A 24076-nucleotide genomic window follows, 5' to 3' on the forward strand; every position below is an offset into this window, starting at 1 on the left:
CAGAAATCTCTTACAAGTCAATGTTTTAAAAGTACACAGTATGGTCACCATAATAATCAATATTTCATTTAGTTTTGCTTAAAATAAGAAAATGACATTTTTGTGACACACTGAAATGTTTCTTTGATGGTAGAAATGCAGAGAGATAGATGAGGACATCTTTCAATTTACCTTCATTCGAGGCGCATCTAAGTGACAAGAGTAGGGTGAGACTCTGCCTTACTTAGGAAGAGGCTTGTTAACACACAACTGATGACTCAGGCAAATCAGATGGCAAATTACCTTTGAGAGGTCCCCAGCCTCCAAATAGAAGCAGATAACAAACACATTCCACGTAACCCAGAGGACTAGCCAGACAGCATACTGTAGAAAAGCAAGAAAAATAACATAATTAATTTTGAATCGACTGAGTAAGATTTAAATAGAATTTGAACTTTTGAACACCAAATCTTAAGATTAGTGGAAAATACTAGATATTGTTTCTTTCTAAGGAACAGGATGAGATGTACATTTATCTCTAGTTTGATTTTTTTCCTCACTGTAATGGACTCTTATAGTACTACAGCTCAAACTTGCCTAGGGATAATTTTTTTGGTTTTTAGACAAAAGAAATAGTAGTCCACATTTCTGTTTTAAGAGGGAATGGTTGTGGTTTCTAGACATCTGAAAAAATGATGCCCCAGTAGATATATCAACTACAACACATTTAAAAGAGAACTCTTATCTTCCTTTAGCAAGATCAACCCAATGTTTGATAACATGTAGCCTTCCCCCAAGTTATCTAGGGTCATCTTCAAATCAGTTTTCATACCTCTGTCCCATCTAATCAGCTTCTCTTTGGCATCTTCTTTCCATTTATCCTTTCACCTTCTTATTTTATCCTCTCATGCTCTCCCACTTTAGCGACCATCTAGTTATTATCTCTAATTTTATTCTGTTGTCTATTCAGTGTGTTTTCTTCATCAATGACAAAATTTTCTTACCAAGACACAGTTCTGAGCATTCAGTTAACCAAAACTTATTAAGTCCCTAGAAGGAAACATGCTAGAAAGACACTGAGGATACAAAGACCAATGATAAATTCTCCCTGAATTCAAGTCAAGTGAAAGAGGTAGATTAGAAAAGAGATGATTCTTATACAAAAATCATAAAAGGGTATATAGTCTGAGCTCAAGGAAAGAAGATGGGAAACGTGTATAAACTATGATGAGAAAAGGTAGTCCTGCAACGTTTAACAGAAGAGGTGAAACACCTTCCATAAGAGGTGAACCAAACTAATTTATGGATTTTACCAAACAGCAGTGTGGGGCATTGGAAAGGCCATGGTGGGAGGTTGCAGTAAACAAAGAAAGCAGCAGGTGTGAACTTAAAAAAATGGAACAAGAGGCTACCATGTCATTTCTCTGTTAAATGAATACCAATGGCTCCCATTCTTTATATGGTGAGTTCCAAAATCTTTATTTTATTGTTCAAGGACCTCCATGATCTTGTACCATGTTATCTTTTCAGACACACGTTTCAGTTCATCTTTCAAGTCATTATGGACTATGGACACATTGGATTACTTGTTGCTCCATATACATGGAAAGCTATTTCTCACCTCTATGCCATTTTAATAATTTTATCTTTTAATAATTTTCATTTTAATAATTTTACTTTCCCTAAGTACTCCTCTTACCATCTATCAATTTTTATTTTTCTTCAGAAGTCAATATAAATATCATCTCTTGAGTGATATCCAATTAGAAATGGTGTATGCCTGCCTTGTGCTCCAATAAGATCTTGCTTGCTCGAATTTCATTCCAAATGTCTTATATCTAATTATTTGCATATTTTCCCCAGTGCACAATGATAAGCTCCTTGAGAGAAAAGACTCTTTCAATTAATGCTTATATCTCTAAGTTGCTAACTTAGTACTCTGTACAAAACAGGTACTCAGTAAATACTTTGTAAGTCAATCAATGAATGAGGAACAATACAGAAAAAAATCTTAACTATTTTCAGAAGCAGAACTCCTTCTACCCATTCCAGATCTGGTTTTTATGAGAATTCTATGATCATTCATGTAGTGTGAGGACTGAGAGCCCTAAATGATAAGTTTATATAACAATAAACACTGACTCCACTGTTTTCCGGGGGATGCATTCATCTAACTGTTGAATATGTGCACTGCTCGTTGAGAACAAAATAAGAGCAAAACTAAATGATCCAACACAAAAGAAGGGGTTTGAGAAGTGAAGGCTGCGTACTGGAAATAGGGTGAGGAAGCTAAGCAGGCTGGGGCGTGGAACTTAAGTTTTAGAGCAGAGATCTAATGAGATGTCTAAATTTGGTCCATATTATAAAGTAGAAACTTGTTTCACAAATATTTTTAAATATTAAAATCTAGACTTATTGGGTTGTTTTGCAGATTTGGATATTAGTTTTAGAAATATAATGAAGTGCTGGGTCCCACTTTAAGAGTAAGTAGGTGAAAAAAAAACCGCTTGTAAGTTCCTGTGACTTGGTTTATATGAGTGTAAGAAAGAATGAAAGCATGATCGACTGAAGTGTTTGATCATGTTCTTCGTTCCTGGTGACACACTTTCCCTACATTATTTATAATGGAGAGATAAGTAAGCACTATTTACTAAAAAGCAAAGGAGCAGGATAAGTAAAATATTTGGTAAGAGTGGATGAAACACACTGTATAACATATATTATATATTCCTGAAAGTTTGTCATTGGTAGTTAGGTTTCCTGACGAGGCATTAAAGAATGTCAATAGAAAAGCTATAGCTTTTCTATTTTGCAACTGAAATTATATTTTCAGATCATAAAATGCTGAAAATATTATCTGTGTCTATGTGGTACACATGGCATAATCACTATTTCATTATATGTTGAATATATAGTAAGAATTTGGAATTTTCTTCCAGATAAACTTAGATATCACTCATACTAAGTTATGCATTTATGTGTATGTGTAAATGTAAATTATACTTAGTTTGGTTTAAAAAATGAAGCTGAAAAAATTATGCTTTAGTCACCAAAATTAATAATTTTAGGGAAAGACAGGTAAGACAATGGGTCACATGCAAATAAATTGCATATAGAGATTAAGAACTTGCGACCTAAAGTTTGCGTCACTTAGGAGCTCTGTGGCTACATGCAAGTCTCACTACCCTTTAGTTTCCTCAAATGTAAAATAGTCTTTTATTACGAAGATTATGTTATATCATCCCCTCTCCTTGTTTCACTAATATGGAAGTAATCCCCACATTTTAATCTCCTTAGAATACTAAAAAAATATACTTTTTACATTAACTTTTGCAAAATATTTTTCCACCTAGTTGAACTTGCAATCTAGACTTTATTCCTTAATGAAACATGTTCTTCCCTAGAATAAGTTTCTTTTTTGATACATGAATGCCAATATTGATAGATGGATGACACTTTATAAAGCAAACCTTTTTTCATTTGGTTTCATTAAAACAATAATTTATTATTTATGGTTGACCATACTACATAATTATAAAGCATTTTCTATATCATACCTTATGAGTTGCTCTTTCATGGTATTTTTAGTAATGATTTTGTTCTTTTTTATCCCATTTCTCCTAGAGTAATCCAAAAGGATATGTCCAGAAGGAACATAATAAATGTTCCTTCTATATCTTTGCATTTATTTGCATTATTTTCATTTTATTGCATATTTAATTACAAACCAGTTAGCCTACAATGTACTCTACTTCGTTAAAGATTTACAAAAGAGAATTATCACCTTTAGTGGTGTGGCACCTTTAATAAACACATATGCAAATATATATAAATGGTTTAAATTATATTAGTGACTTTCTCTTTAAAACTATCACAGTTTAGAGAACTACTATTCAATAATATCATAATTATTAGAACAGGGGTCCCCAACCCCTGGGCCACGGACCGGGGCCTCCCAGAAGGAGGTGAGCGGTGGGCAAGTGAGTGAAACTTCACCTGCTGCTCCCCATTGCTCGCATTACCACCTGAAGCATCTCTCCCACCCCCCCGACCCCCGGTCCATGGAAAAATTGTCTTCCACGAAACCAGTCCCTGGTGTCAAAAAGGTTGGGGGCCGATGTTTAGAAGACGAAAGAGCCTAGTACAATTCAAGTACCAGCCACATTTCATAAGTGCTTAATTAGAAAAAAAGTTGGGGCAGTGAATCAGTTCATATTTATTAAGCACCAGCTGGATGCAAGTGACTATAACAGAGGCTGTAGAGAAACATTACAAGATATAACTGAGTTGCTTACTCCCCTAAAATGATTTATGTTTACTATTGATATGCAATTGGTGTAATCTATAGGAACGTTTTCAGGTATCATTATTTTTTACTAGAAAGCAACACTCATATCAGTTTACCAATATCACTGATATTTTGCTGCTAGTATGAAAGTAATAATGTAATCGGTTCTAATGAACTATGATAGAAGTATTCCTAAGAAGCATTGTATTAGCAAATCTGTCTTAAAAACAACTCCTTTAAGCAATATTTTAGAATTATTAACAATCAAGTGTTTTAATACTGACAGTGAGAATATTTTAATAGATATACATGTATATCCATAAAACAAATATCCCTGGTCAAAATGGTTGGACTATAGTCACCTTTTGCTCAAAGCTAATTATATTTTAGCTTTATTTTCTCATTTTCAACAGCAGCATCATTTAATCTGCTTAGGCATTCTTATCACTTTCTCATCCATTGTTATAATAAAAAAGAACAAAAGTGGCCCAAATAAAGCAGCTTATTTTCTAATTCTTGATCATCTTATGACCAGTGACAGTCTGCTTTATGATGTAAATCCTGTCTCCTAATTCATAAATCCTGTTACATCTACTTCATGCTATATAAACTTTCACTTAAAAGAAATAGCTAAATAAAATACACTACTATTACAATTTTAGTTTGATAATTAGCCAGAATCTGATAAAAATCCAATTCTAATCACAGATCACACTGCAGATCATTTAGAAAGGCAGGTTTCTACCTTCCTATTTTACCAGTGCTGCTATTATATGCTCAAGTTTCCTTGTGATTTTATGTTTATGCACACATTTTTAATGACAACCATTTTATAATAAGATTATATTTTCCCTCAATTACAGAAATTTCTTATTGCAGAAAATCTTTAAAATTTTGAACATCATAGACAGGAAATTGAGAAAATACCATACTTAGATATAATCACTGGTATCATTTTATTGTATATGTTTCCATATACACTTTATTTCTATGAATATGTTTCAGTCATATATGTTTAAATAGGAATCTTGCTCTATATTCTGTTACCTGATTTTTTTGCACTTGATTAAAATGTCTCATTGAATATTCTGTAACATATGTTACACTGCAAAGATGCAGTGAGTTACTCAACTAATTCTCTACTATTTGATTTTGTGCTTTTCCTATTGTTCTATTTTGATCAATTACTATAAATTTGGATTTTGCTTAAAAATTTTTAGTTTAGTTTGACATATTAAATCATACCTGAAAATATTTTGCTTAAATGGACTATTTCTAAGACAGACTATAAATGTTAGAATATCCAACGGGCATTGTTTTAATGAACATATAAACATGGCTATTAAATTTTATGCAACTCCAAATAAAAACTGAATCCCCAAAGGCATTCTATTCTTCTTGAAGCAAAAAGTGGAAAATAATTCCCTTAGATTAAAAAAAAAATGATACTCATTCAGCATGAAGACAACTGTATAGAACTAATTTCTTTCCTTTTAACTCATGCAACATATTTCAGACAGATATTTACGGCCCACAGCCCTAAGGCTAGAAGGATTCCATTGAAAGAACTTTTGATACTAAATAATAATAAATCAAGTTATATAGGAACATCCTAATTGACATATGCAAATAAGAGATTTGAAAGGCTAATAAAACATAAGAACTAGTGAGAAAATACCAATCTACATTTTTAAAAGCTGAAATCTGTACAGATTAAGAATCAGATAGTAGGGAGTTCCCTGGAGGTCCAGTGGTTAAGACTTCCCCTTTCAATGCAGGGGATGTAGGTTCAATCCCTGGGTGGGGTGCTAAGACCCCACATGTCTCAGGGCCAAAAAACCAAAACATAAAACAGAAGCAAAACTGTAACAAATTCAATAAGGACTTTAAAAATGGTCCACATCAAAAAAAAAAAAATCTTAAAAAAAACCCAATCAGATAGTAATTTATTCATGTATATTTGTTTGTATAGCAGGGTTTTAAGATGTAGATGTGTAATACATAGATCTGAAAGTGATACGTGAGAGAAAAAAAATATTCAATCTATTAAAAAGGCAACTTGTGTTTACTGCCACATTCATCACACCTTGTGTCTAGAAGTGACATCAAAAAAGAGTATTCATTTTTTCTAGTTAGCAAACAATTTAAATGTGATATTTATTGATATTCCTGGTTTTTGAAATCATGGTTAAAAATTCTAATAAGAATGGTTCTTCCTGTGTTGAAGTTTCTTGGACTAGCCCAGTAACACTAAAGAAAATGAAATTGCCTCTGGTTCTGGTTATGTAGGAATTTGAAGATCACAGTCAAGATGATATTAGAATTCATTTTTAAAAAAACAAAACTATTACCATGTGAATTCAAAAATTTTTGTATATCTAATACTGTTTTGTTTTGTTTTTTTACTCCATTACTTTTATGTCCCAAACTTCCCATAGACCTGAAATTTGTGAATATTACTTGTTACTTTATATAGCTTAATTAATTAATTAATTAATTAATTAATTTTAAAAAGTCTTTGCAGATGTGATTGATAAAGATTTTCAGATGGGGAGATGATCCCGGATTCTCTGGGTGTACTCTTGTAAGTGGGAGGCAGATGGATATTTTACACACATAAATAGACAATATGAACAGAGCAGACAGATTTAAAGGTTATATTAATGTGGTCACAAGCCAAGGAATCCTGTAGCTACCAGACTCTGAAAGAGGCAAGAATCAGATTTCCCCCAGAGCCTCTGGAGGTAGTATAAGCCTTGAGTTGGGCTCAGTGATACTGATTTCAGATTTCTGAACTCCAGAACTGTGAGAGAGTGAATTTCTGTTGTTTTCAGTCACGAAGTTTGTGAAAATTTGTTACAGCAGCCTTCAGAAACTAATACAACCACCCAAATCTTCTCTTCTGTTTTCCATTGACCTGTCTTTGAAATGTAACCCTGAAGAGTATAATACCTAAGTACTTGTGGAGCAATGTAATTATCTTCAAAATTAAGATCCACTTTTTGGGGGCAATTATATCACTGCTTCAGAATCAGTCCATTGCTAACCTCTGAATGGCATGCAAACATAAATACCTTGTTTTACTTATATGCCTTATGTAAGTGCTGTGAAAGTCTTTGCTGGAAAATAAAAATATTCCTGTTTTATGAATTCCTGTTCTTAGGGTATTTCCAGCATTCTAACAATATAAGGCTGTTTTATTGTTTTCAGAAGTTATTGTATAAAGTTCTAGGATGCAGAAATCAATACATTTAGAGTCCTGAATATTTCCAGACTTGTAAAAAAAATTGTCAAAATGAGTTAAATACGTAGGAAAAGATACAATTCAAGAAACTCTTTGGAAGCAAGGAAGAGGAAAATCAGGTGATAGTTATTATCACTATAATGGACTAATAATATTTAGTTGGGAAAATGAATTATATGATATCATTAAAATATTAAAAATTATAATAAATAGCAGTCCTAAATTTATCAGCCATTGCGATTACCTTGAAAATTTAGAAAGGTCTTAAACTACTAATTGTTTATTAAATGTCAATCCAAATATTCTTCAGTATCACTTTTTAGCAGTTTAGCAATTTTTAGCATTAAACACTGAGTGAATACTGCCTGCCATATCTGACCCCATAGATTGAGTGGAAAGCATTATCTTCAGCTATATTCATATATTTTATGACTATTATGACCACTTTGAATACATGTATGGTTCTAGTTGATTAATGTATCCTAGGATACCTAAAAATATTGAGTCCCCTCTCCGTATAACAAATAAATAATTAAAAAAGATGCATTATCCATATATTGATTTATAACCTTTCAACTGTGCTTTATGAAAGTACTCATGGCACACATAGACAAAGGTACTATTTGTAAGGCTCAATAATATAAACAAAGGAGTTGGCTTGCAACTGAACGTGACTGACTCAGCGGCTCTGACCACCTCAGGTTCCTCAAGAGCTCAACATGCCAGCACATCTGCAAACTATTAGCTGTGACACTGTTGGGAAGTTCTGCTCAGAAAAGTCATACATAGTACACAATTTCTCTTCAAAAAGATAGTCTTGCTAATGCATCAAAAATAAAGTCTGCCTGCTCAATCTGCTCAGTAGGGTGGCTAGTTCCCCACATGTCTTTATATTCTTTACAGTCAGCTAGAGGGTACTTCTGAATATTACACAGATGATCCAATTAATTGTGTAGCAGTTGTAGCAAATAGAGACAAATCAATGAGGCAATGTTCAACTCAGTAGCCACATGTAAACATAAATATATATTTAGAATAACTAGGTGCTTGGCTACTTTTTAGACTGCAATATCCATGTGGAGAATGTAGTTCCAAATTTATAGATGCTAATACATATGTACATGTTAGTAATGAAAAACTACATAATATTTTTCTCATCTTAGAAGCACTATGTTTTTTCAATTTGCCAAACAACTTTTCATTTACTATCTCAAAAGCAAGACTGAAATTACTAGCTTCAGGATCACTTTGGTAAGATGGATAAAATGAAAACAAAACAAAACAAAAAAGAGATTTAGTTAGGAATGCTTTTGGTTGTAAGGAATAAATATTGAACTACAGGTGGTTTAAATACTAGGGTTTTTAAAATCTTTTTTCATACATGAAGTCTGGAAGTGAGGTGCTGTTGGCTCAATGTTGCCATGGCTCTAGATTTATACCTTCGGGGTTTCCTTTCAAATCCTCACATAGTTAACACACCCTGCAAGCAGAAACGTGCTGGGAAGGAAAGATCCCTTCTTTCTGCAACACTTTGTTCTTTCAGGAAAGAAAAAACTTCCCAAATGCACTCAGCAGACTTACATCTCATTAAGTGAAACTGTCACATGTCTACTTTCCCGAACCCAATCACTAACAAAGAGGACTGGGATTATCATGGTTGTTTTATACCAATTGTAATTCATCCCCTGGACCTGAGAGAGGATCAGACCCCACTGAGAGCTCTGCTGACCATCCAAATATCTGAACAATAACAATATCTGTCAGCAGAGAATGGGGGTTGGCAGGCAGAGTTGTCTGCCACTATAACCTATGCACATCCTAAATTTTTGTTTCCTTTAATATGCAAAAGTGAACAACTGCTATTTAACATTTCTTATGTGTGTCTTGTTTTCTAGAGAAATATTCAACTCTTTGCTTCAGTAAGACTATACATATTCAACTAAACAGAGAAGTAATTTAGTATTACACCCAAAGTAAGTATAAAAGATTCCAGAACATCCATGGAGGAAGCACACAAATCAGATGTAGTGTTTTGCAAACAATCTGCAAGATTCAACTTAAGGAACATACAAAGAGGAAAAATATACAGAGTGTTAGTGGTCTCATTGGAAATGTAAAACATCTATGTCTTGAGAAGGAAGAAAAGTATTTTGGAAAATATTAAGAATATTCAAATAAGGAAAACAGGGCCCTCTAAAGAGTTAAAAGTAGAAAGTTAACAATGGAATTTTCAAAATTTATATAAATATGCTTCACTAAGATGCGGTAGATGTGTGGTGGTTGAGAATTTTGATTGAGTAAGCATAATCTACCACTTTTTTCCTTTTGAAATTAGAAAATATCTTGTCTCTTTCAACCAGAAAGGTTTTAATCTCTTCTTCGCTTTTCTATCCCCTTAGCTTTCATCTCAACTTCAAAGCAAGACTATAGTGAGGTAAACAACCTTCTAAAATATGTAAATTATCCTAATTGGGGTATGGTAAATCTATTAATATAACCTTTAAAAATGTCTACTTGCTGTGCTTGGTTTAAAAACATCTAAGTACAGATACAGGTCTCTCTCTCTCTCTCTATATATATATGTATGTGTATATATGTCTATATGTGTATGCATATATATATATTTGGTCTTACTTTAGGCTGAAACATTTCTATTGGGTGCTTTGTATGACATTAGACTGTAAGTATGGGGTGAGTATAAAGTTCTCCCAAACATTTAAAATTACTTAAATACAACTTCCTAACTTGCTTTTGGATAAAACAATTTGCAACAAGATTTTTACTGAGCGAATATTTTTTCTGCCTAAATAAGTGACAGGATACATGTTTACCAATATTTCATGTGATATGTCTTCTGAATACCTGCCTTCTTGATTGGATACTGTCAATAGTAAAAGCTTAGTCATACCATATTTGGTGAATACTGCTTGCTATACTGGTATGTTGGGCTCAAGAAGCTAAGAAGCCCACATAAATAAAGCCTCTTAAAGAGATAACTATATATTCAAATCTAAATGTTAGAGTGGAAAACTTAAAATCACTAGATTTTTAATTAATTAAATATCTGTATTGAAATGCATACTGCATAAGACAGAAGCATTGAATATAGAAAGCTTACCCTCAGAAGAGCTAAAAATGAATCATCATGAAATATTAGAACTATGTTTTTTATTAGTTGGTTTAAAAGGGAAAGTCTCTTACAAGAACTTGGTCCAATGCAGAGCATAATTCAGTTTTAAGTTACGCATCTTTTCGCTGTGTAAAAGATACTCTGAAAATAATAGTAATAGTATCCAATAAAAATGTCTTTTTGGTCTTGTTTATGGTTTCCTTTGCTGTGCAAAAGCTTTTAAGTTTCATTAGGTCCCTAGAGGCAAGACGGTAATAAAAACAGACCTACTAGAGAATGGACTTGAGGATATGGGGAGGAGGAGAGGTGAGATGTGACAGGGTGAGAGAGTGGCATGGACGTATATACACTACCAAATGTAAAATAGATAGCTAGTGGGAAGCAGCCGCATAGCACAGGGAGATCAGCTCAGTGCTTTGTGACCACCTAGAGGGGTGGGATAGGGAGGGTGGGAGGGAGGGAGATGCAAGAGGGAAGAGATATGGGAACATATGTATATGTATAACTGATTCACTTTGTTATAAAGCAGAAACTAACACACCAAAAAAAAAAAAAAATTGCCCACCCCCCCCCAAAAAAAAAATGTCTTTTTGATTTCATTTCTAGCTTTTAAAAACACAAAGGTAAAGATATAGGTTTACCTGATTAATTAAGCTTTTGGTTTCACGTGCAAACTTTGATTCATAAATGGAATACAAATCAACAAAGTGTGTTTTTGAAAAATCGATTTAGCGATTTTCTTAAATTCACTTATTTTTTTAGTTCTTAATTGTGGTAGGCAGAAAGATGGCCCCTCAAATATATCTGACCCTAATCCCCAGAACCTGTGAATATGATGAATTATTACTCCTGTGACTGTGTTATGCCATAGGCAGCGTTGACCTAAAATAAAGGAAATTATCCAGGTGAGCCTAATCTAATCACATGAGTCTTGTAAAGCAGATAGCTTTTTCTGGCTGGTGGCAGAAGGGGAAGTCAGAGAGATATAAAGCACGTGAAGCTGCAAACAATCCCCAGCAAGTAGTCAGCGAGGAAATGAGGACCTCATTCCTACAATCAAATGGAATTGAATTCTGCCAAAAACCTGAATGAGCTGGATGAAGACTGTACCCCAGGGGCTCCAGACCTGAGCCCAGGACAGTCACTATCTTGATTTCTGTCTCCTTAGATCCAAAGCACAATACTCAGCCAAGCCCACCTGGACTTCTGACCTACAGAACTGTGAGAGAATAAATGAATGGGTGTTACTTTAAGCCTCTAAATTTGTGGTAATTTGTTATGCAGCAATAGGAAACTAATATATTAATATTGAAGTTTTCATTTTTTTAAAAAATACTTTTAACTGTCAACTTATTTCCCACAAGGGCCAAGTGCTATAAATACAGTGTATATTACGTAGACTGGATCTAACAGACTCTTTCAGACTGACTTTTAGTATAGGTATTTCCTTTTGAATTTTAAGACATTTTGATATACTACATCAATTTGCCTATATTTTTTTCTAGAAATAAAATTGTTATCATTATTTATTAAATTAGTTATTTCATAGAAAGGTATATCTAGAAGTTAGGAGACCTGGGTTCAAGCCCTATCTCCATAATGAATCTACCTCTATAATTTGGACAATATTGGTATTTCTATCTAAGTTTGAAACTAACATTCCTAGATGAATGCAAGGTGATTTACTATTATTTTTTTGGAAAAGTAGACCCTTTCTCACATTACAAGTGTTAGCTGCAGTGCCCATGGGCTAGCCCAACAATGGTGATAGCAATAAATAGAATGTTTCACTCCTTATGTCAGCCACTTAAGACAGTCAGTCATTTCTATTGGATACAATGATTGCAGAGTGATATCAACCAAAAGTATTAGCACTGGCAATCACTTTTTGTATCATTATACAAGAACTCTTTTATAAAGGATGTATTCACCATTTCTTAAGGAATGTATCTTAAGAAAAAACTGTCAGCCTTCTTAATGGCCATCAAGTAGATACATTCTTTGCAAGACTGACATTATGTGATCAAATGTGTTGCTGCTGGTAGATAGGGCCTTGGAGAGTATGTAAAAATAATGTCCCCAGATGTGAATATCTTAATGTGCATTTAGTACTAAAATGACCTTTGAATGAGGGCTTAATAGATATTAACTTTCTAGAAAGATGAAAATAAGGTCAAATAATGATGATCTGCAAGTCCCAATAATGGATAGTTATGTTTCATTATACATATGAGTTTCTTCTAATCTTTTGCTTGCTTTTTTAGTCACCTGAAGGCTAAAATGACTAATTCTCAGCTTAAACATGGTATTCAAGTATAAAAGGTTTAAAAACCATCTTCCTCTTAAAAATATTTTCTCCTACTCAAGGGTAAAATTGAGTTTAGTCCAAATCAGCCTAAGAAATCAAGTTTTATATTTGGCTCTAAAACAGTTATCATATCTTCATCAAATTTATGACTATTTAGCCCAGGTGTTAAGAATAGGCTATGTTCTTAGATTGGATGCCTACATAGACTTCTTAGAGTTTTTCCAGCTCGTTGTCTATAGAACAGAAATCTTTTTAAAAAAATTTCTGCTCTTTATTATTTTTTAAATTGAATTATAGTTGATTTACAATGTGTTAATTTTTGCTGTACAGAAAAGTAATTCAGTTTTATATATATATATATATATATATATTCTATTTTTGAATATTCTTTTCCATTATAGTTTATTGTAGGGTACTGAATATAGTTCCCTGTGCTATACAGTAGGAGGACCTTGTTGTTTATCCATTCTATATATAATAGCTTATATCTGCTAACTCCAACCTCCCGCTCCATCCCTTCCCCAATCCCCTCCCCCTTGGCAACCGTAAGTCTGTTCTCTATATCTGTGAGTCTGTTTCTGTTTCGTAGATGGGGTCATTTGTGTCATATTTTAGACTCCACATGTAAGCGATATACAGAACATAAATCTTAGCAGAGACACATGCCTTGCAAATGTAAGGTTACAAGGTGTTATAAGGTAAGTGAATGTGAGGAATGGTGAAAATTCATCCAAACTGTTTGTAAAATCATGTGCCCTATTTATTGTTGATTCCTTAATAGTTTCATATTCATGTGGAAATGATATTTTTTCTAATAGATCATACATAAAAATTGAAAATCTTTTATCAATTTATTTCAGTACAAACTTATTTCTGTGTAAAATTTCAAGATTACAAACATGTATTTGAAAGAAGTACTATTCAAATAAAGCATTTTGGAACTCAGATTGTAGTGGATGCTGTCTGGTGGGTGGGCACTGCCTAGGTGCCCCTTTAGGACTGAAGCACTAATCATTATCCAGCTGCCAGAAGTGTTGCCTGTTGATAGCTCACAGCCAAGTTCCTTATCAGGAATTACCCTTGGTCAGAGTGAGCTGTCTTGCTTATGCTCACCTCCAGGAGCAACCCTCATCTCATGCCTGGTTAATACTAAAGTTCAAAACTCCCAGACCCTTGTCTTAATTCTGTACATTTATGAAGACCAGCACAGTTTCAGAGCTCTACATGGGATCAGCTGAGGCTTCTGTTGGCTGTACTGAAGTTAAACTTCATCTGACCAGTCTTGCTTACCTCACTCTATTACAGGTGTTTTCCCTGGGAACATTCCCCTTTAAATGACGTGCGTGTCAATTTCCACCTCCGAATCTACTACAGAAAAACTTGACTAACAATGATTGAAAATAGGAGTGGTCCTGGAAAGCAGATATTAAAGGGGAATTTTGGACCTAGATCACTTCCTGATGCCTGGCAATGAGGACCTCATGATAGGAATAGACGGTGTAATGACAACTCTTGGCATACAGTAGCACTAAAACTATTAACTTTTGTACTGGTGGTAAACTGGGATGACTTATTTAGCTATAGATGAATAACTAACCTGCCAGCAACAGAGCAAGGCTGAGTCCCCGGCATGGCACAACTCCTTGAGAAGAGCAACAGCCAGTCTATAATAGATGATTACATTGAATCCCTTCTATCCTAAAAGTGGGAGTGATTCATCTGGGCAGAAGTTGAAATTCTAAGTATAGATTGTCTTTCCTGCTTCTAAGTTTTGGAAGAACCACTAACTGAGGTCTTAAAGGATGTTTGACTCACCAACACAGGGTCCCCCAAAGCACTGCATTGATACAAAGGACACACTTTATAGTTAGGAAAGGATGGAAGTTAACAAATGCCTATGGGATCTATTGGTGTCATAGCACCCAGAAATTGTCAGTCTGACAGACTCATCTGACTTTTGAATTTGCAAATGGGGTGCTAACTTGGAGATGATACTGTACAAGGCTAGGTGTCTTCCTACAGGATGCAGTAAATGCCCTACGTGAATGACTATGATATGGTGTTGGGTCTTGAATAGGTAGAATACATGGATCTGGGAGCGGAGGAGCGAAAGCAGGAGTAGCTCTGCTCACTGTCACTCACTGTGATGTATTTGGAGAATTTGTCCTTCCTGTCCCCACAAATTAGCCTTTGTGGATCTAGATGTCCTGGGTTCCAGAGGGAAATACTTCCACTAGAGGATAAAGCAAAATTTCCACTAAACGTAAGCTATGGCTGCCACTCAGTCACTTTTGATTCTTTGATCTAAGAGACCAGCAGTGATGAAAAGAATCACCCTCTTGATAGGGGCAATATATTATGGTTATCAGTGGGGCCAGATAAGAATATATTTGGTACCCTGGTGAAACAGTGGGGCATCTCTTGCTAATCCCTTACCCAGTTTTAATGGCAATGCATCAGAGAAGTAACCATGGCTTGACAAGCATAGTGAACAGTGACTTATATTCCTCACAGTTGAGGGTCTGGACTAACCCAGTAGGTAAGCTGCCTAGACAGGAAGATGAAGGTTCAGAGAATATAGATAAAATGGATAGTGCAGCATACTCCAAGAGCAACTGCAGAGGTGGAGCTGCAGTTTGTCCCATTGATCTTGTAAGTTCACTTTGGAAAAGAAATCAACTAGTAGAGGGGGTGTTTCCAAATTGGATGACAGTACTACCTGAAGCAGGTGGATCTGTGTAGTGCAAGGTATGGATTGAAGAGAATCCATGGTGCACCATCTAGATCTACCCTTTAGCATTAAGTGCTTACTCTTCCAGCATGGCTAATTAATGTCTCACAGCTAAGTCCCTCTCAAGGAATTGCCCCCTGGTCAAAGGGAGCTGCATAACTCAAGGTCATGTCCCACTCCTACAGGCAGCATACAGCCAATGACAGGTCCATGGGGGAATACAAAGGCCTTCCCATCATTCTCCCAAATGTGGACATATATGAAAGATCATCATGGCTTTAGAGTGCCCCATAACATAAAAGGATTGCAACTGCATTGCAGTCCCAATTTTTCATCTACCCAATCCTGTCTTTGTTCTTAAGAGCACACTCCAATAAACTTGCTGAATATAAATCTCTGTCTCTGAGTTGGTATCCCGGAGACCCTGACCTATATGTTGAAGTTACTACAAGTTATAGAAAAGAAAACGTCCCCTGAATTTCTTCAGCAAAAAATGAGATTTCATAAATCACTTTGATGAAAATACCATAAGTGTAAATGAAATACTAAAAACACTGTAAGAAATAAGCAAGAATAGGGCTCAATTCCATGTGAAAATTTATAAGCCAGGATCAATATCTGAAACACTCTATTATTTTACAAATATATTACAGATTTTTTAGAAAATCACACAGGTTGTGACTATTTTAAAGGGTTTACCATCCAAATGTCCAATAATATATCAATAATGTCTGTACCATAATTTCAACAAAGCTGTCCCCAGTGTGTAATGCACACAGACTGTTCCTAAATAATATACCCAGCCATTTGCTTCTGGCTTCTTCAGCTGAGTCTTCCTTTCCACTTAGATTTTTTTCCCTTTCCTGTCCTTTCACCTCCCATGCACACCTATAAAATCATATGCTTACCCCATATTGTAAGGAAAGTGACAATATCCTGTACTTTACAAATTTGTTATTATTTTAAATATTTTAATGTGAAAATATTTTATTTTTGAAGACAATGATATGGAAAACCATAATTCATTAAATAAATCACTATATATCTATTTTTAATTCCAAACATATTCTGTCAGTGCAGAGTAGCCCAAAATAATATGGTTATTTGTGAAGGCATCCACATACATATATTAATCATTATTTCCTAAGCCCTTTCATTTTTTTTCTGGCACTTTATACATTTATGAGTATAATATGGAATGATTGTATTGACATTTACAGATAATAATAGTATCATTTATTACCAGTTCAATATGTACTAAATACTGCTAAAATAAGTTTACATCATTGCCTCTTTCAATCCTCAGATAATCCTATCAAGTAGGTATTATTATTCCCATGATAAAATTGAATGAATAGACACAAGACTACTCACCTCTCCTATTCAACATTATACTATATAACTTAGGCAGCACAGGAGAATGTAAGAAATCAATAAAAAGTTAGGAAGGAAAAAAATTAAACTTTCATTATTCATAGATGATATGATTATTTACAAGATAATTGGCAGAAAAATTATTAGAGCTAATTAAGAGTTGAACAATGAAGGATGATCAATACAAAAAAAATCTATTGTGTTCCTATAAACAATGAAATATAGCAAGAAAATATCATTTTAAAAGTTATTGGTTCTGGACTTCTGGCCTCTGGACACTTGAGATGTAAATTATGTAATTTTTTTTTTTATTCTTTCAAACTTTTCTGTAGAAACCAAACATATCAACAAGGGCAGGGAAAGAAAATACATAGTATCTTCAATAACACTTGTTGACAAAGAATCACCATATATAAACCCCAAAATACGGGTGGATGTGGCCAAACCATTAAAAGATCTGAGTAATAGAAGTTACAGGAAATGAAAAGGAATGTCTGATGAGTCCCATGAGCCACAGAACCTCTAGATCATAAATAAAACTTACCTCTAGAAGTTAAGGCCCTCACAGTGAACAGAATCCTGGCTTCAGATTCTTCAAAGGGTTGGCCAAAATTGGGGAGTCACGTGTGGGTGCAAAAACTGAGTGGCTAAGGTCATTAAATGGGGGGAGGGGAGATGGGGGACAGTTGTGGTCATATATGTCCTCCAGGTAGAATTACTTGATTTAGCAGATAAAATATTATATGGAACATACTTACACTAAAAATAAAATGTTGTGTACTGGAAAATCGAATTATACCAGGCATCTATATTTTATCTGGCAACTCTACCTCCAGGGTCTCAGAAATATCTAGAAGTATAGAACCTCACCCTGAATTAATACTACTGGAGGTCAAAGAAAAATGAGCAGAGCAAGAACACTGGAGATAAAGAAGAGATAAATACTAGAGGGAATGAATGGGTCAAGAGATAGGAGATCCCCCCAAATCTTGTAACTGCAAAATATGTCATCTACAGATTGAACACCATCTGGAAACACAAGTTTTCTGGAAAAGATAACCTCCCTGAATTAGACTTAGGTCAGAGATGGAGACATGGATACACAAAAAAACCCATAATTTGAGAAGAGGTACCCCTAGAGTGGTGAAGCAGTGAAAGCTATTTTGATCCATCTCTGCATTCTCCACAGCAACCTCTTCATAAAATTCATAGAAATTCTATTTTATTCAAACTAGGGAAAAATAAAATAAAATCACCACCAAAAAGTGTAGCCACAAAAGATGAAAACTAAATTCTAATATCCCAAAATGAGCTAAAAAAAATTAAGAAAACAGAAGACCGAAATAACAACAACAAAAAGAAATAGAAAAGCTCAGAAACTGAATGGTTATACAATAAGAAGTGGCAAAAAAAAAAAACAAAAAAAAACCTGACAGTTCTCAAGCAAGAGTAAGAAAAAAAATCTTCAGAAAGGATGATGGAATTAAAAGGTATATAGTCAAAGAAAAATACACTGTAAGGTAAATAAATGAAGTATAGGAAGGTGTAAAGGATAAAATAGAAGAAAAAAAAGGAAAGTAAAAAGATTAAGAAAATTATACACACACATGTGCGCGCACACACACACACACAGAAAACAGGAGTCACCAAAGAATGAAATCAAAGAAAAGAACAGAAAAATATTTAAACTCTAGACAAATACATTTGACAAATTAAATGGAGTGGACCAATTCCTTGACAGGCACATATTATCAGCTTAACAAATATGAAATAATTTGAATAGCTCTATCACTATTAAAGAAATTTCATTCATAATTTTAAAACTCCCGAAAGAAAATTTCCAGGCCTAGATGACATGAGAAAATTCTTCTAAAATTTAAAGATTTAACACTGATTCCACAAAATTTCTTCAAGTAAACAGATGTGAGAACACTTTCTAATTCATATTATGAAGTCAGTATTACCCTGATAACACAACCCCAGACAACAGTGCAAAAAAATAAAAAGAAAAAAGAAAATTACATACAAATGTCCCTCATGAATACAGATGTAAAAATCCTTAACAAAATGTTAGTCCTTGAAATTCAGCAATATAGAAATATATCAATCTTCATGACTAGTCTAAATTGGGATATGCTTTATGTAAAATCTGTACATAATGGTTTTGAAGACTCAGTACAAAAAGAGAATATAAAATATCTCATTAACAATATATATTTATTACATCCTGAAATGGTATTATTTGGATATATTGGGTTAAATAAAATATATTATTAAAACTAAAAAAGTATATTAATCAACTATGATCAACTATTCAAATAGTATTTATTTAAGGGATGCAAGCTTATTCAATATTTAAAAATTGATCAATGTAATCCATTATATTAATAGGTTAAAAAAGCAAAAAAGAAACACATGATTATATTGATTGATGCAGAAAAGCATTTGACAAAATTCAACACTAATTCATGATTTAAAAACCAGGAATAGAGGTGAATTTCCTCAATGTGATAAAGATCATCTAAAAAATGCTTACAACTAAAATCATACTTTATGTTGAAATACTGAATGTTTTCCTTCTAAGATTAATAACATGGCAAGAATATTTGTCCCCACCATTCCTTTTAAAAGTTTGGAAGTTCTAGCCAGAACAATAATACAAGAAAATTAAATAAGAAGCATAATGGTCAGAAATGAATGAAGATAATTGTCCCTATTTATAGATGACATGATTGTGTATGCTGAACTCAAAAGGACTCTACAAAAATCCTCCTAGAACTAATAAGTGAGTTACGGTAGGTAAAATGTTACAAGAGCAATATACTGTATTTCTATATGCTAGCAATAAACACAGAAATTTAAAATACAATACCACTTAAAATCACTCAAAAAACCCAAAATATTCAGGTATATATCTAGAAAAACATGTACAAGATTTGTATGATGAAAACTATAAAATGCTGAGAAAGAAATCAAAGATGATCCAAATGAATGGAGAGACATACCACATTCATGAATTGGAAGACTCAATATAGTGAAGATGCCAAATTATCCTCATTACAGGTTTAAAGTACAGTTAAAATAATCACTATCCAAATCCTAGCAAGATTTTTTTCATAGATATAGACAAGATTATTATAAAATTTATATGGAAAGGTAAAGAAATTAAAGTAACCAAAGCAACCTTGAAAAAGAATAAAGTGAGAGGAATGACTGTATTGATTTAATAGTTACAGTAATCAAGACAGTGTAGTGTTGGCAGAGAGATAAACACATAGATTAATGGATCATAATAATGAACTCAGAAAAAGTGCCATACAAATATGTCCAACTAATTTTTGACAAAGGTACAAAAGCAATTAAGTTGGGAAAGGAGAGTCTTTTCAAGAAATGTTATGAGAGCAACTGAATATCCATAGGCAAAAAATAAACCTGGACCTAAACTCTACACATTACATGAATATATTCAAAATGGATCATAGATTTAAATATAAAACAAAACTATAGAACTTTTAGAAGACAGTAGAGGAGAAAAATCTTTGGGAACAAGGACCTGGTAAAAAGTTCTTAGATGACACCAAAAACATGATCCATAAAATTTAAAAAAATGAATAAATTGGACTTCATCCAAATTAGATATTTTGTTCTTTGAAAGACTCTGCCAAACTACTTTCAGAGTGGCTGTACAATTTTATATCCTACCAGAAATGTGTGATAGATCCAGTTTTTCCACATCCTCACCAGCTTTGGTGTGCCATTTTTTTTTTTTTTTTAATTTTAGCTGCTGCAATAGGTATGTAATAATATCCCATTAGGTACTTAATTTGCACTTTCCTAATGTCTGATGATGTTGGGAATGTTTTTCATGTGCTTTTTTTTGTCATCTGTATATCCCCTTTGGTGAAATGTCTCTCATGTCTTTTGCCCATTTTCTAATTGTATTTTTTTTTTCTTTTTTTGGCCATGCCGTATGGCAGCAGGATCTTAGTTCCCAACCGGGGATTGAACGTGCATCCCCTGCAGTGGAAGCGCAGAGTCTTAACCACTGGACCACCAGGGAAGTCCCTGTATTGTTTGTTTTTATACTATTGAATTTTGACTTTTTTTATATATCCTAAATATGTGTTCTTTGTCAGACTTGTGGTTTGAAATTATTTTCTCCCACTGTGCAGATTGTCTTTTCATCCCTTCAGCAGGGTCTTTCACAGAACAAAATATCTAATTCAGATGAAGTCATTGATTTCCACTACTCTGTTTTCTAATTCACTGATCCATTCCTCTGTATCATGTAATGTACTATTGATTCCTTCTAGTGTATTTTTTATTTCAGTTTTTGTATTCTTCAGCTTGGTTAACTCTTTATATTTTCTCTTTGTTAAAATTCCACTGTGTTCATCCACTCTTCTCCTGATTTCTTTGACCATCTTTATGATCATGATCATTACATTGATCTCTTTATCCTGTAGACGGCTTATCCTCGCTGTTTAGTTCTTTTTCTAAGGTTTTGTCTTGTTCCTTCATTTGGAACAGATTCCCATTTCCTCATTTTGTCTAATTCCCTGTGTTGATTTCTATGTATTAGGTAGGTTGGTTACGTTTCCTGATCTTAGAGAAACAGCCTTATGTAGGAGACATCCTAGGGGACCAAGGAGCACACTCACCTCTAGTCACCAGAGCTATATGCTCTAGTGGCACCCCCTATGTGGGCTTCATGGGACCGTCTGTTATTGATGGGCTGACTACTGTGGGCACACAGGTGGACAGGGCTGGCCCCCAGTCCAGTTGGCTGCCAGGCCCTGCCTTGGGTGGTGCTGACAGCCTGCCGATGGGCGGGGCTGGATCCCTACATGGCTGACCTCATGGCCTGAGGGGTCCCGGGACTGGTACTGGCCCACTGGTGGGCAGGTAATCCCCTGGCACTAATAGGCTAGAGAGAAGACTCCAAAATGGCAAGTTGCCAGGGCCACTGTCCTTATAGTAGCATAAGCTCCCAGAAATGTCTGCTGCCAGCATCTATGTTCCCAAAGGGAGTCCCGGTTGCCTCCTGCCTCTCTGGTAGGCTCTCCAAGGTCAGCAAGTGGGTCTGACCCAGGCTCCTTTCAAATTACTGCCTCTGCACTGGGACTCGGAGTGTGTGAGATTTTGCACACACCATTTAAGAGAGAAGTTTCTGTTTCAGACAGTACTCCACCTCTCCCATACAGAAGCCCCACTGATCTTCAAAGCCAGATGTTCTAGGGGCTCATCTTCCTGTTGCATGACTCCTGGGCTGGGGAGGCTCAGCGTGGGGCTCAGACCCCTCACTCCTTGGGGAGAACCTCTGCAACTGTAATTACCCTCCTGTTTGTGGGTTGCCCACCTGGGGGTAGGGGTCTTTATCATATCACATCTCTAACCCGCAAATATCCATCTCATTGCAGTCCTTATTTATAGCTTTCGTTATGGAAAATCTTTTCTGCTGATCTTCAGGTCATTCTCATCATTGAGAGTTTCTCTGTAAATAGTTGTAGTTTTGGTGTGCCTGGGAGAGGAGGTGAGCTCAGAGTCTTCCTACTCTGTCATCTTGGCCACACATTCTGTCTTTTATGAGTTTCTTAGGAAAAGAGTAAAAAGGTCATGGAAAATTTGAAATAATCAGCGAAAGAAGAGATGAAAAAGTGATAAAAGGAAGGCAAGACTGACATGGTTTGGATGATTTCTGTGAAAATATGTATTCCAACCATCTGTACTTCATTAAATGCCCAAAAAATACTGAATTATTGACCACTGGCTTTGGGCACTATGGTCGGTGCTAACTTTGAGTTAAAACCTCACACACTGCCTGCTGCCATGTGGCTCACAGCCCACACCAGGCATGGAAACACTGGGTAGTTACAGATTATTTAGTAATTAGTGTGTTATTTAGATTAGTGTGATGGAAGTTAGCTCAGCGGGCACTGGGAATACTTAGGGGCCTAACTTTGCCTTGCTGTTAGTGTGAAGACTCACTCAGGTCGCCTCGAAAATCAGTGAGACAACAAATTTCCATTTCCTAGCTAAAGCTGCCTTTAATGTCCTCATTTATCATCCTCTGTACAAAGCAGTTCTGGTTTATAGTTGAAACTATTAGCTGTTTGAGAACCCATAAGCACCCTAAAAGGTATCACAGCTCGATCCAGTTCACCACTTTAAAAAATGGATAAGGCAGTCATTGTACCTCAGGGTATTCATTGAATACCATGGATGAAATGTTTTAAATCAAAATAGTCGCCTACTTTTGCTACATTCTCACCATTCTGACTAAATATTTATTCTCATAACAAACATTTATTGAGCCCATAAATTGGGCTGGTAGCTGCAGATATAGCAATAAATAGTAAGCAGTTTGCCTTCAAAGATCTCAGTCTACTGGGGGAGGTAGGCAGGGGAATGAATGATTTTCATATGTGGAAACATGTTATGAGGAATAAAGGGAACAGCTCTCTCGGTTCAGAATAAATCTCATCCTTAGGAATACTTGGAGGGTTGCAGAATATCATTTACTCAACTGCTTTTTGTCTCATTTTATTTCAAAGACCTTCCAAAGAAGAACATTTTAAAAATTCCGTCATTTGGATTGGGCTCTTGGTTTTGTGGAACTGGGCAGCAATTACAAGAATGTATTTCTTATAACATTAGAGATAAATGCCATTTTGGATAAAAGTTTATATCAAAACCCTGATAGTGCAAGAGGCAACTAAATATGAGAGCAAATAGCTGACACTTCAAATAAAATGGGAATATGTCCAAATGTCAAGACAGTATTGATGATTTTAGCAATTAAAAGAGCAGTAGCATTCTACACATTTTGCAAAAGAGCAAGTTCAGCTTTGCCTCAATTAACCCAGATTTCAATTCAAGGGCAGAAGGATCATGAGCCAAATGGATCTTCCACAAATACCACAGTGAAAATGCAGCAGATTAGATCTGGTCACCTTTTTTTTTTTTTTAAAGTTCTGGTCATATTTTTTAAAGCCCATTTTTAAAACTGTGGCTTAATTTAT

General features: G+C 34.7%; 1 protein-coding gene across 3 annotated transcripts in view; it reads right to left on the reverse strand.

Moving 5' to 3' along the window:
- Window positions 1–24076, reverse strand: part of NKAIN2 (sodium/potassium transporting ATPase interacting 2) — a 1014504-nt gene that overhangs the window by 441481 nt on the left and 548947 nt on the right. For all 3 annotated transcript variants that reach the window (XR_005022114.1, XR_005022113.1, XM_036870929.1), the window contains one exon: window positions 283–363. Coding sequence is in view for 1 of the 3 variants with exons in the window: in XM_036870929.1 (XP_036726824.1) it covers window positions 283–363 (81 nt within the window). In the remaining 2 variants the exon portion in view is untranslated. The remainder of the gene's footprint in view (window positions 1–282; window positions 364–24076) is intronic.

Source organism: Balaenoptera musculus, chromosome 12 (genome assembly GCF_009873245.2).
Source record: "Balaenoptera musculus isolate JJ_BM4_2016_0621 chromosome 12, mBalMus1.pri.v3, whole genome shotgun sequence".
Lineage (NCBI taxonomy): Eukaryota > Metazoa > Chordata > Mammalia > Artiodactyla > Balaenopteridae > Balaenoptera > Balaenoptera musculus.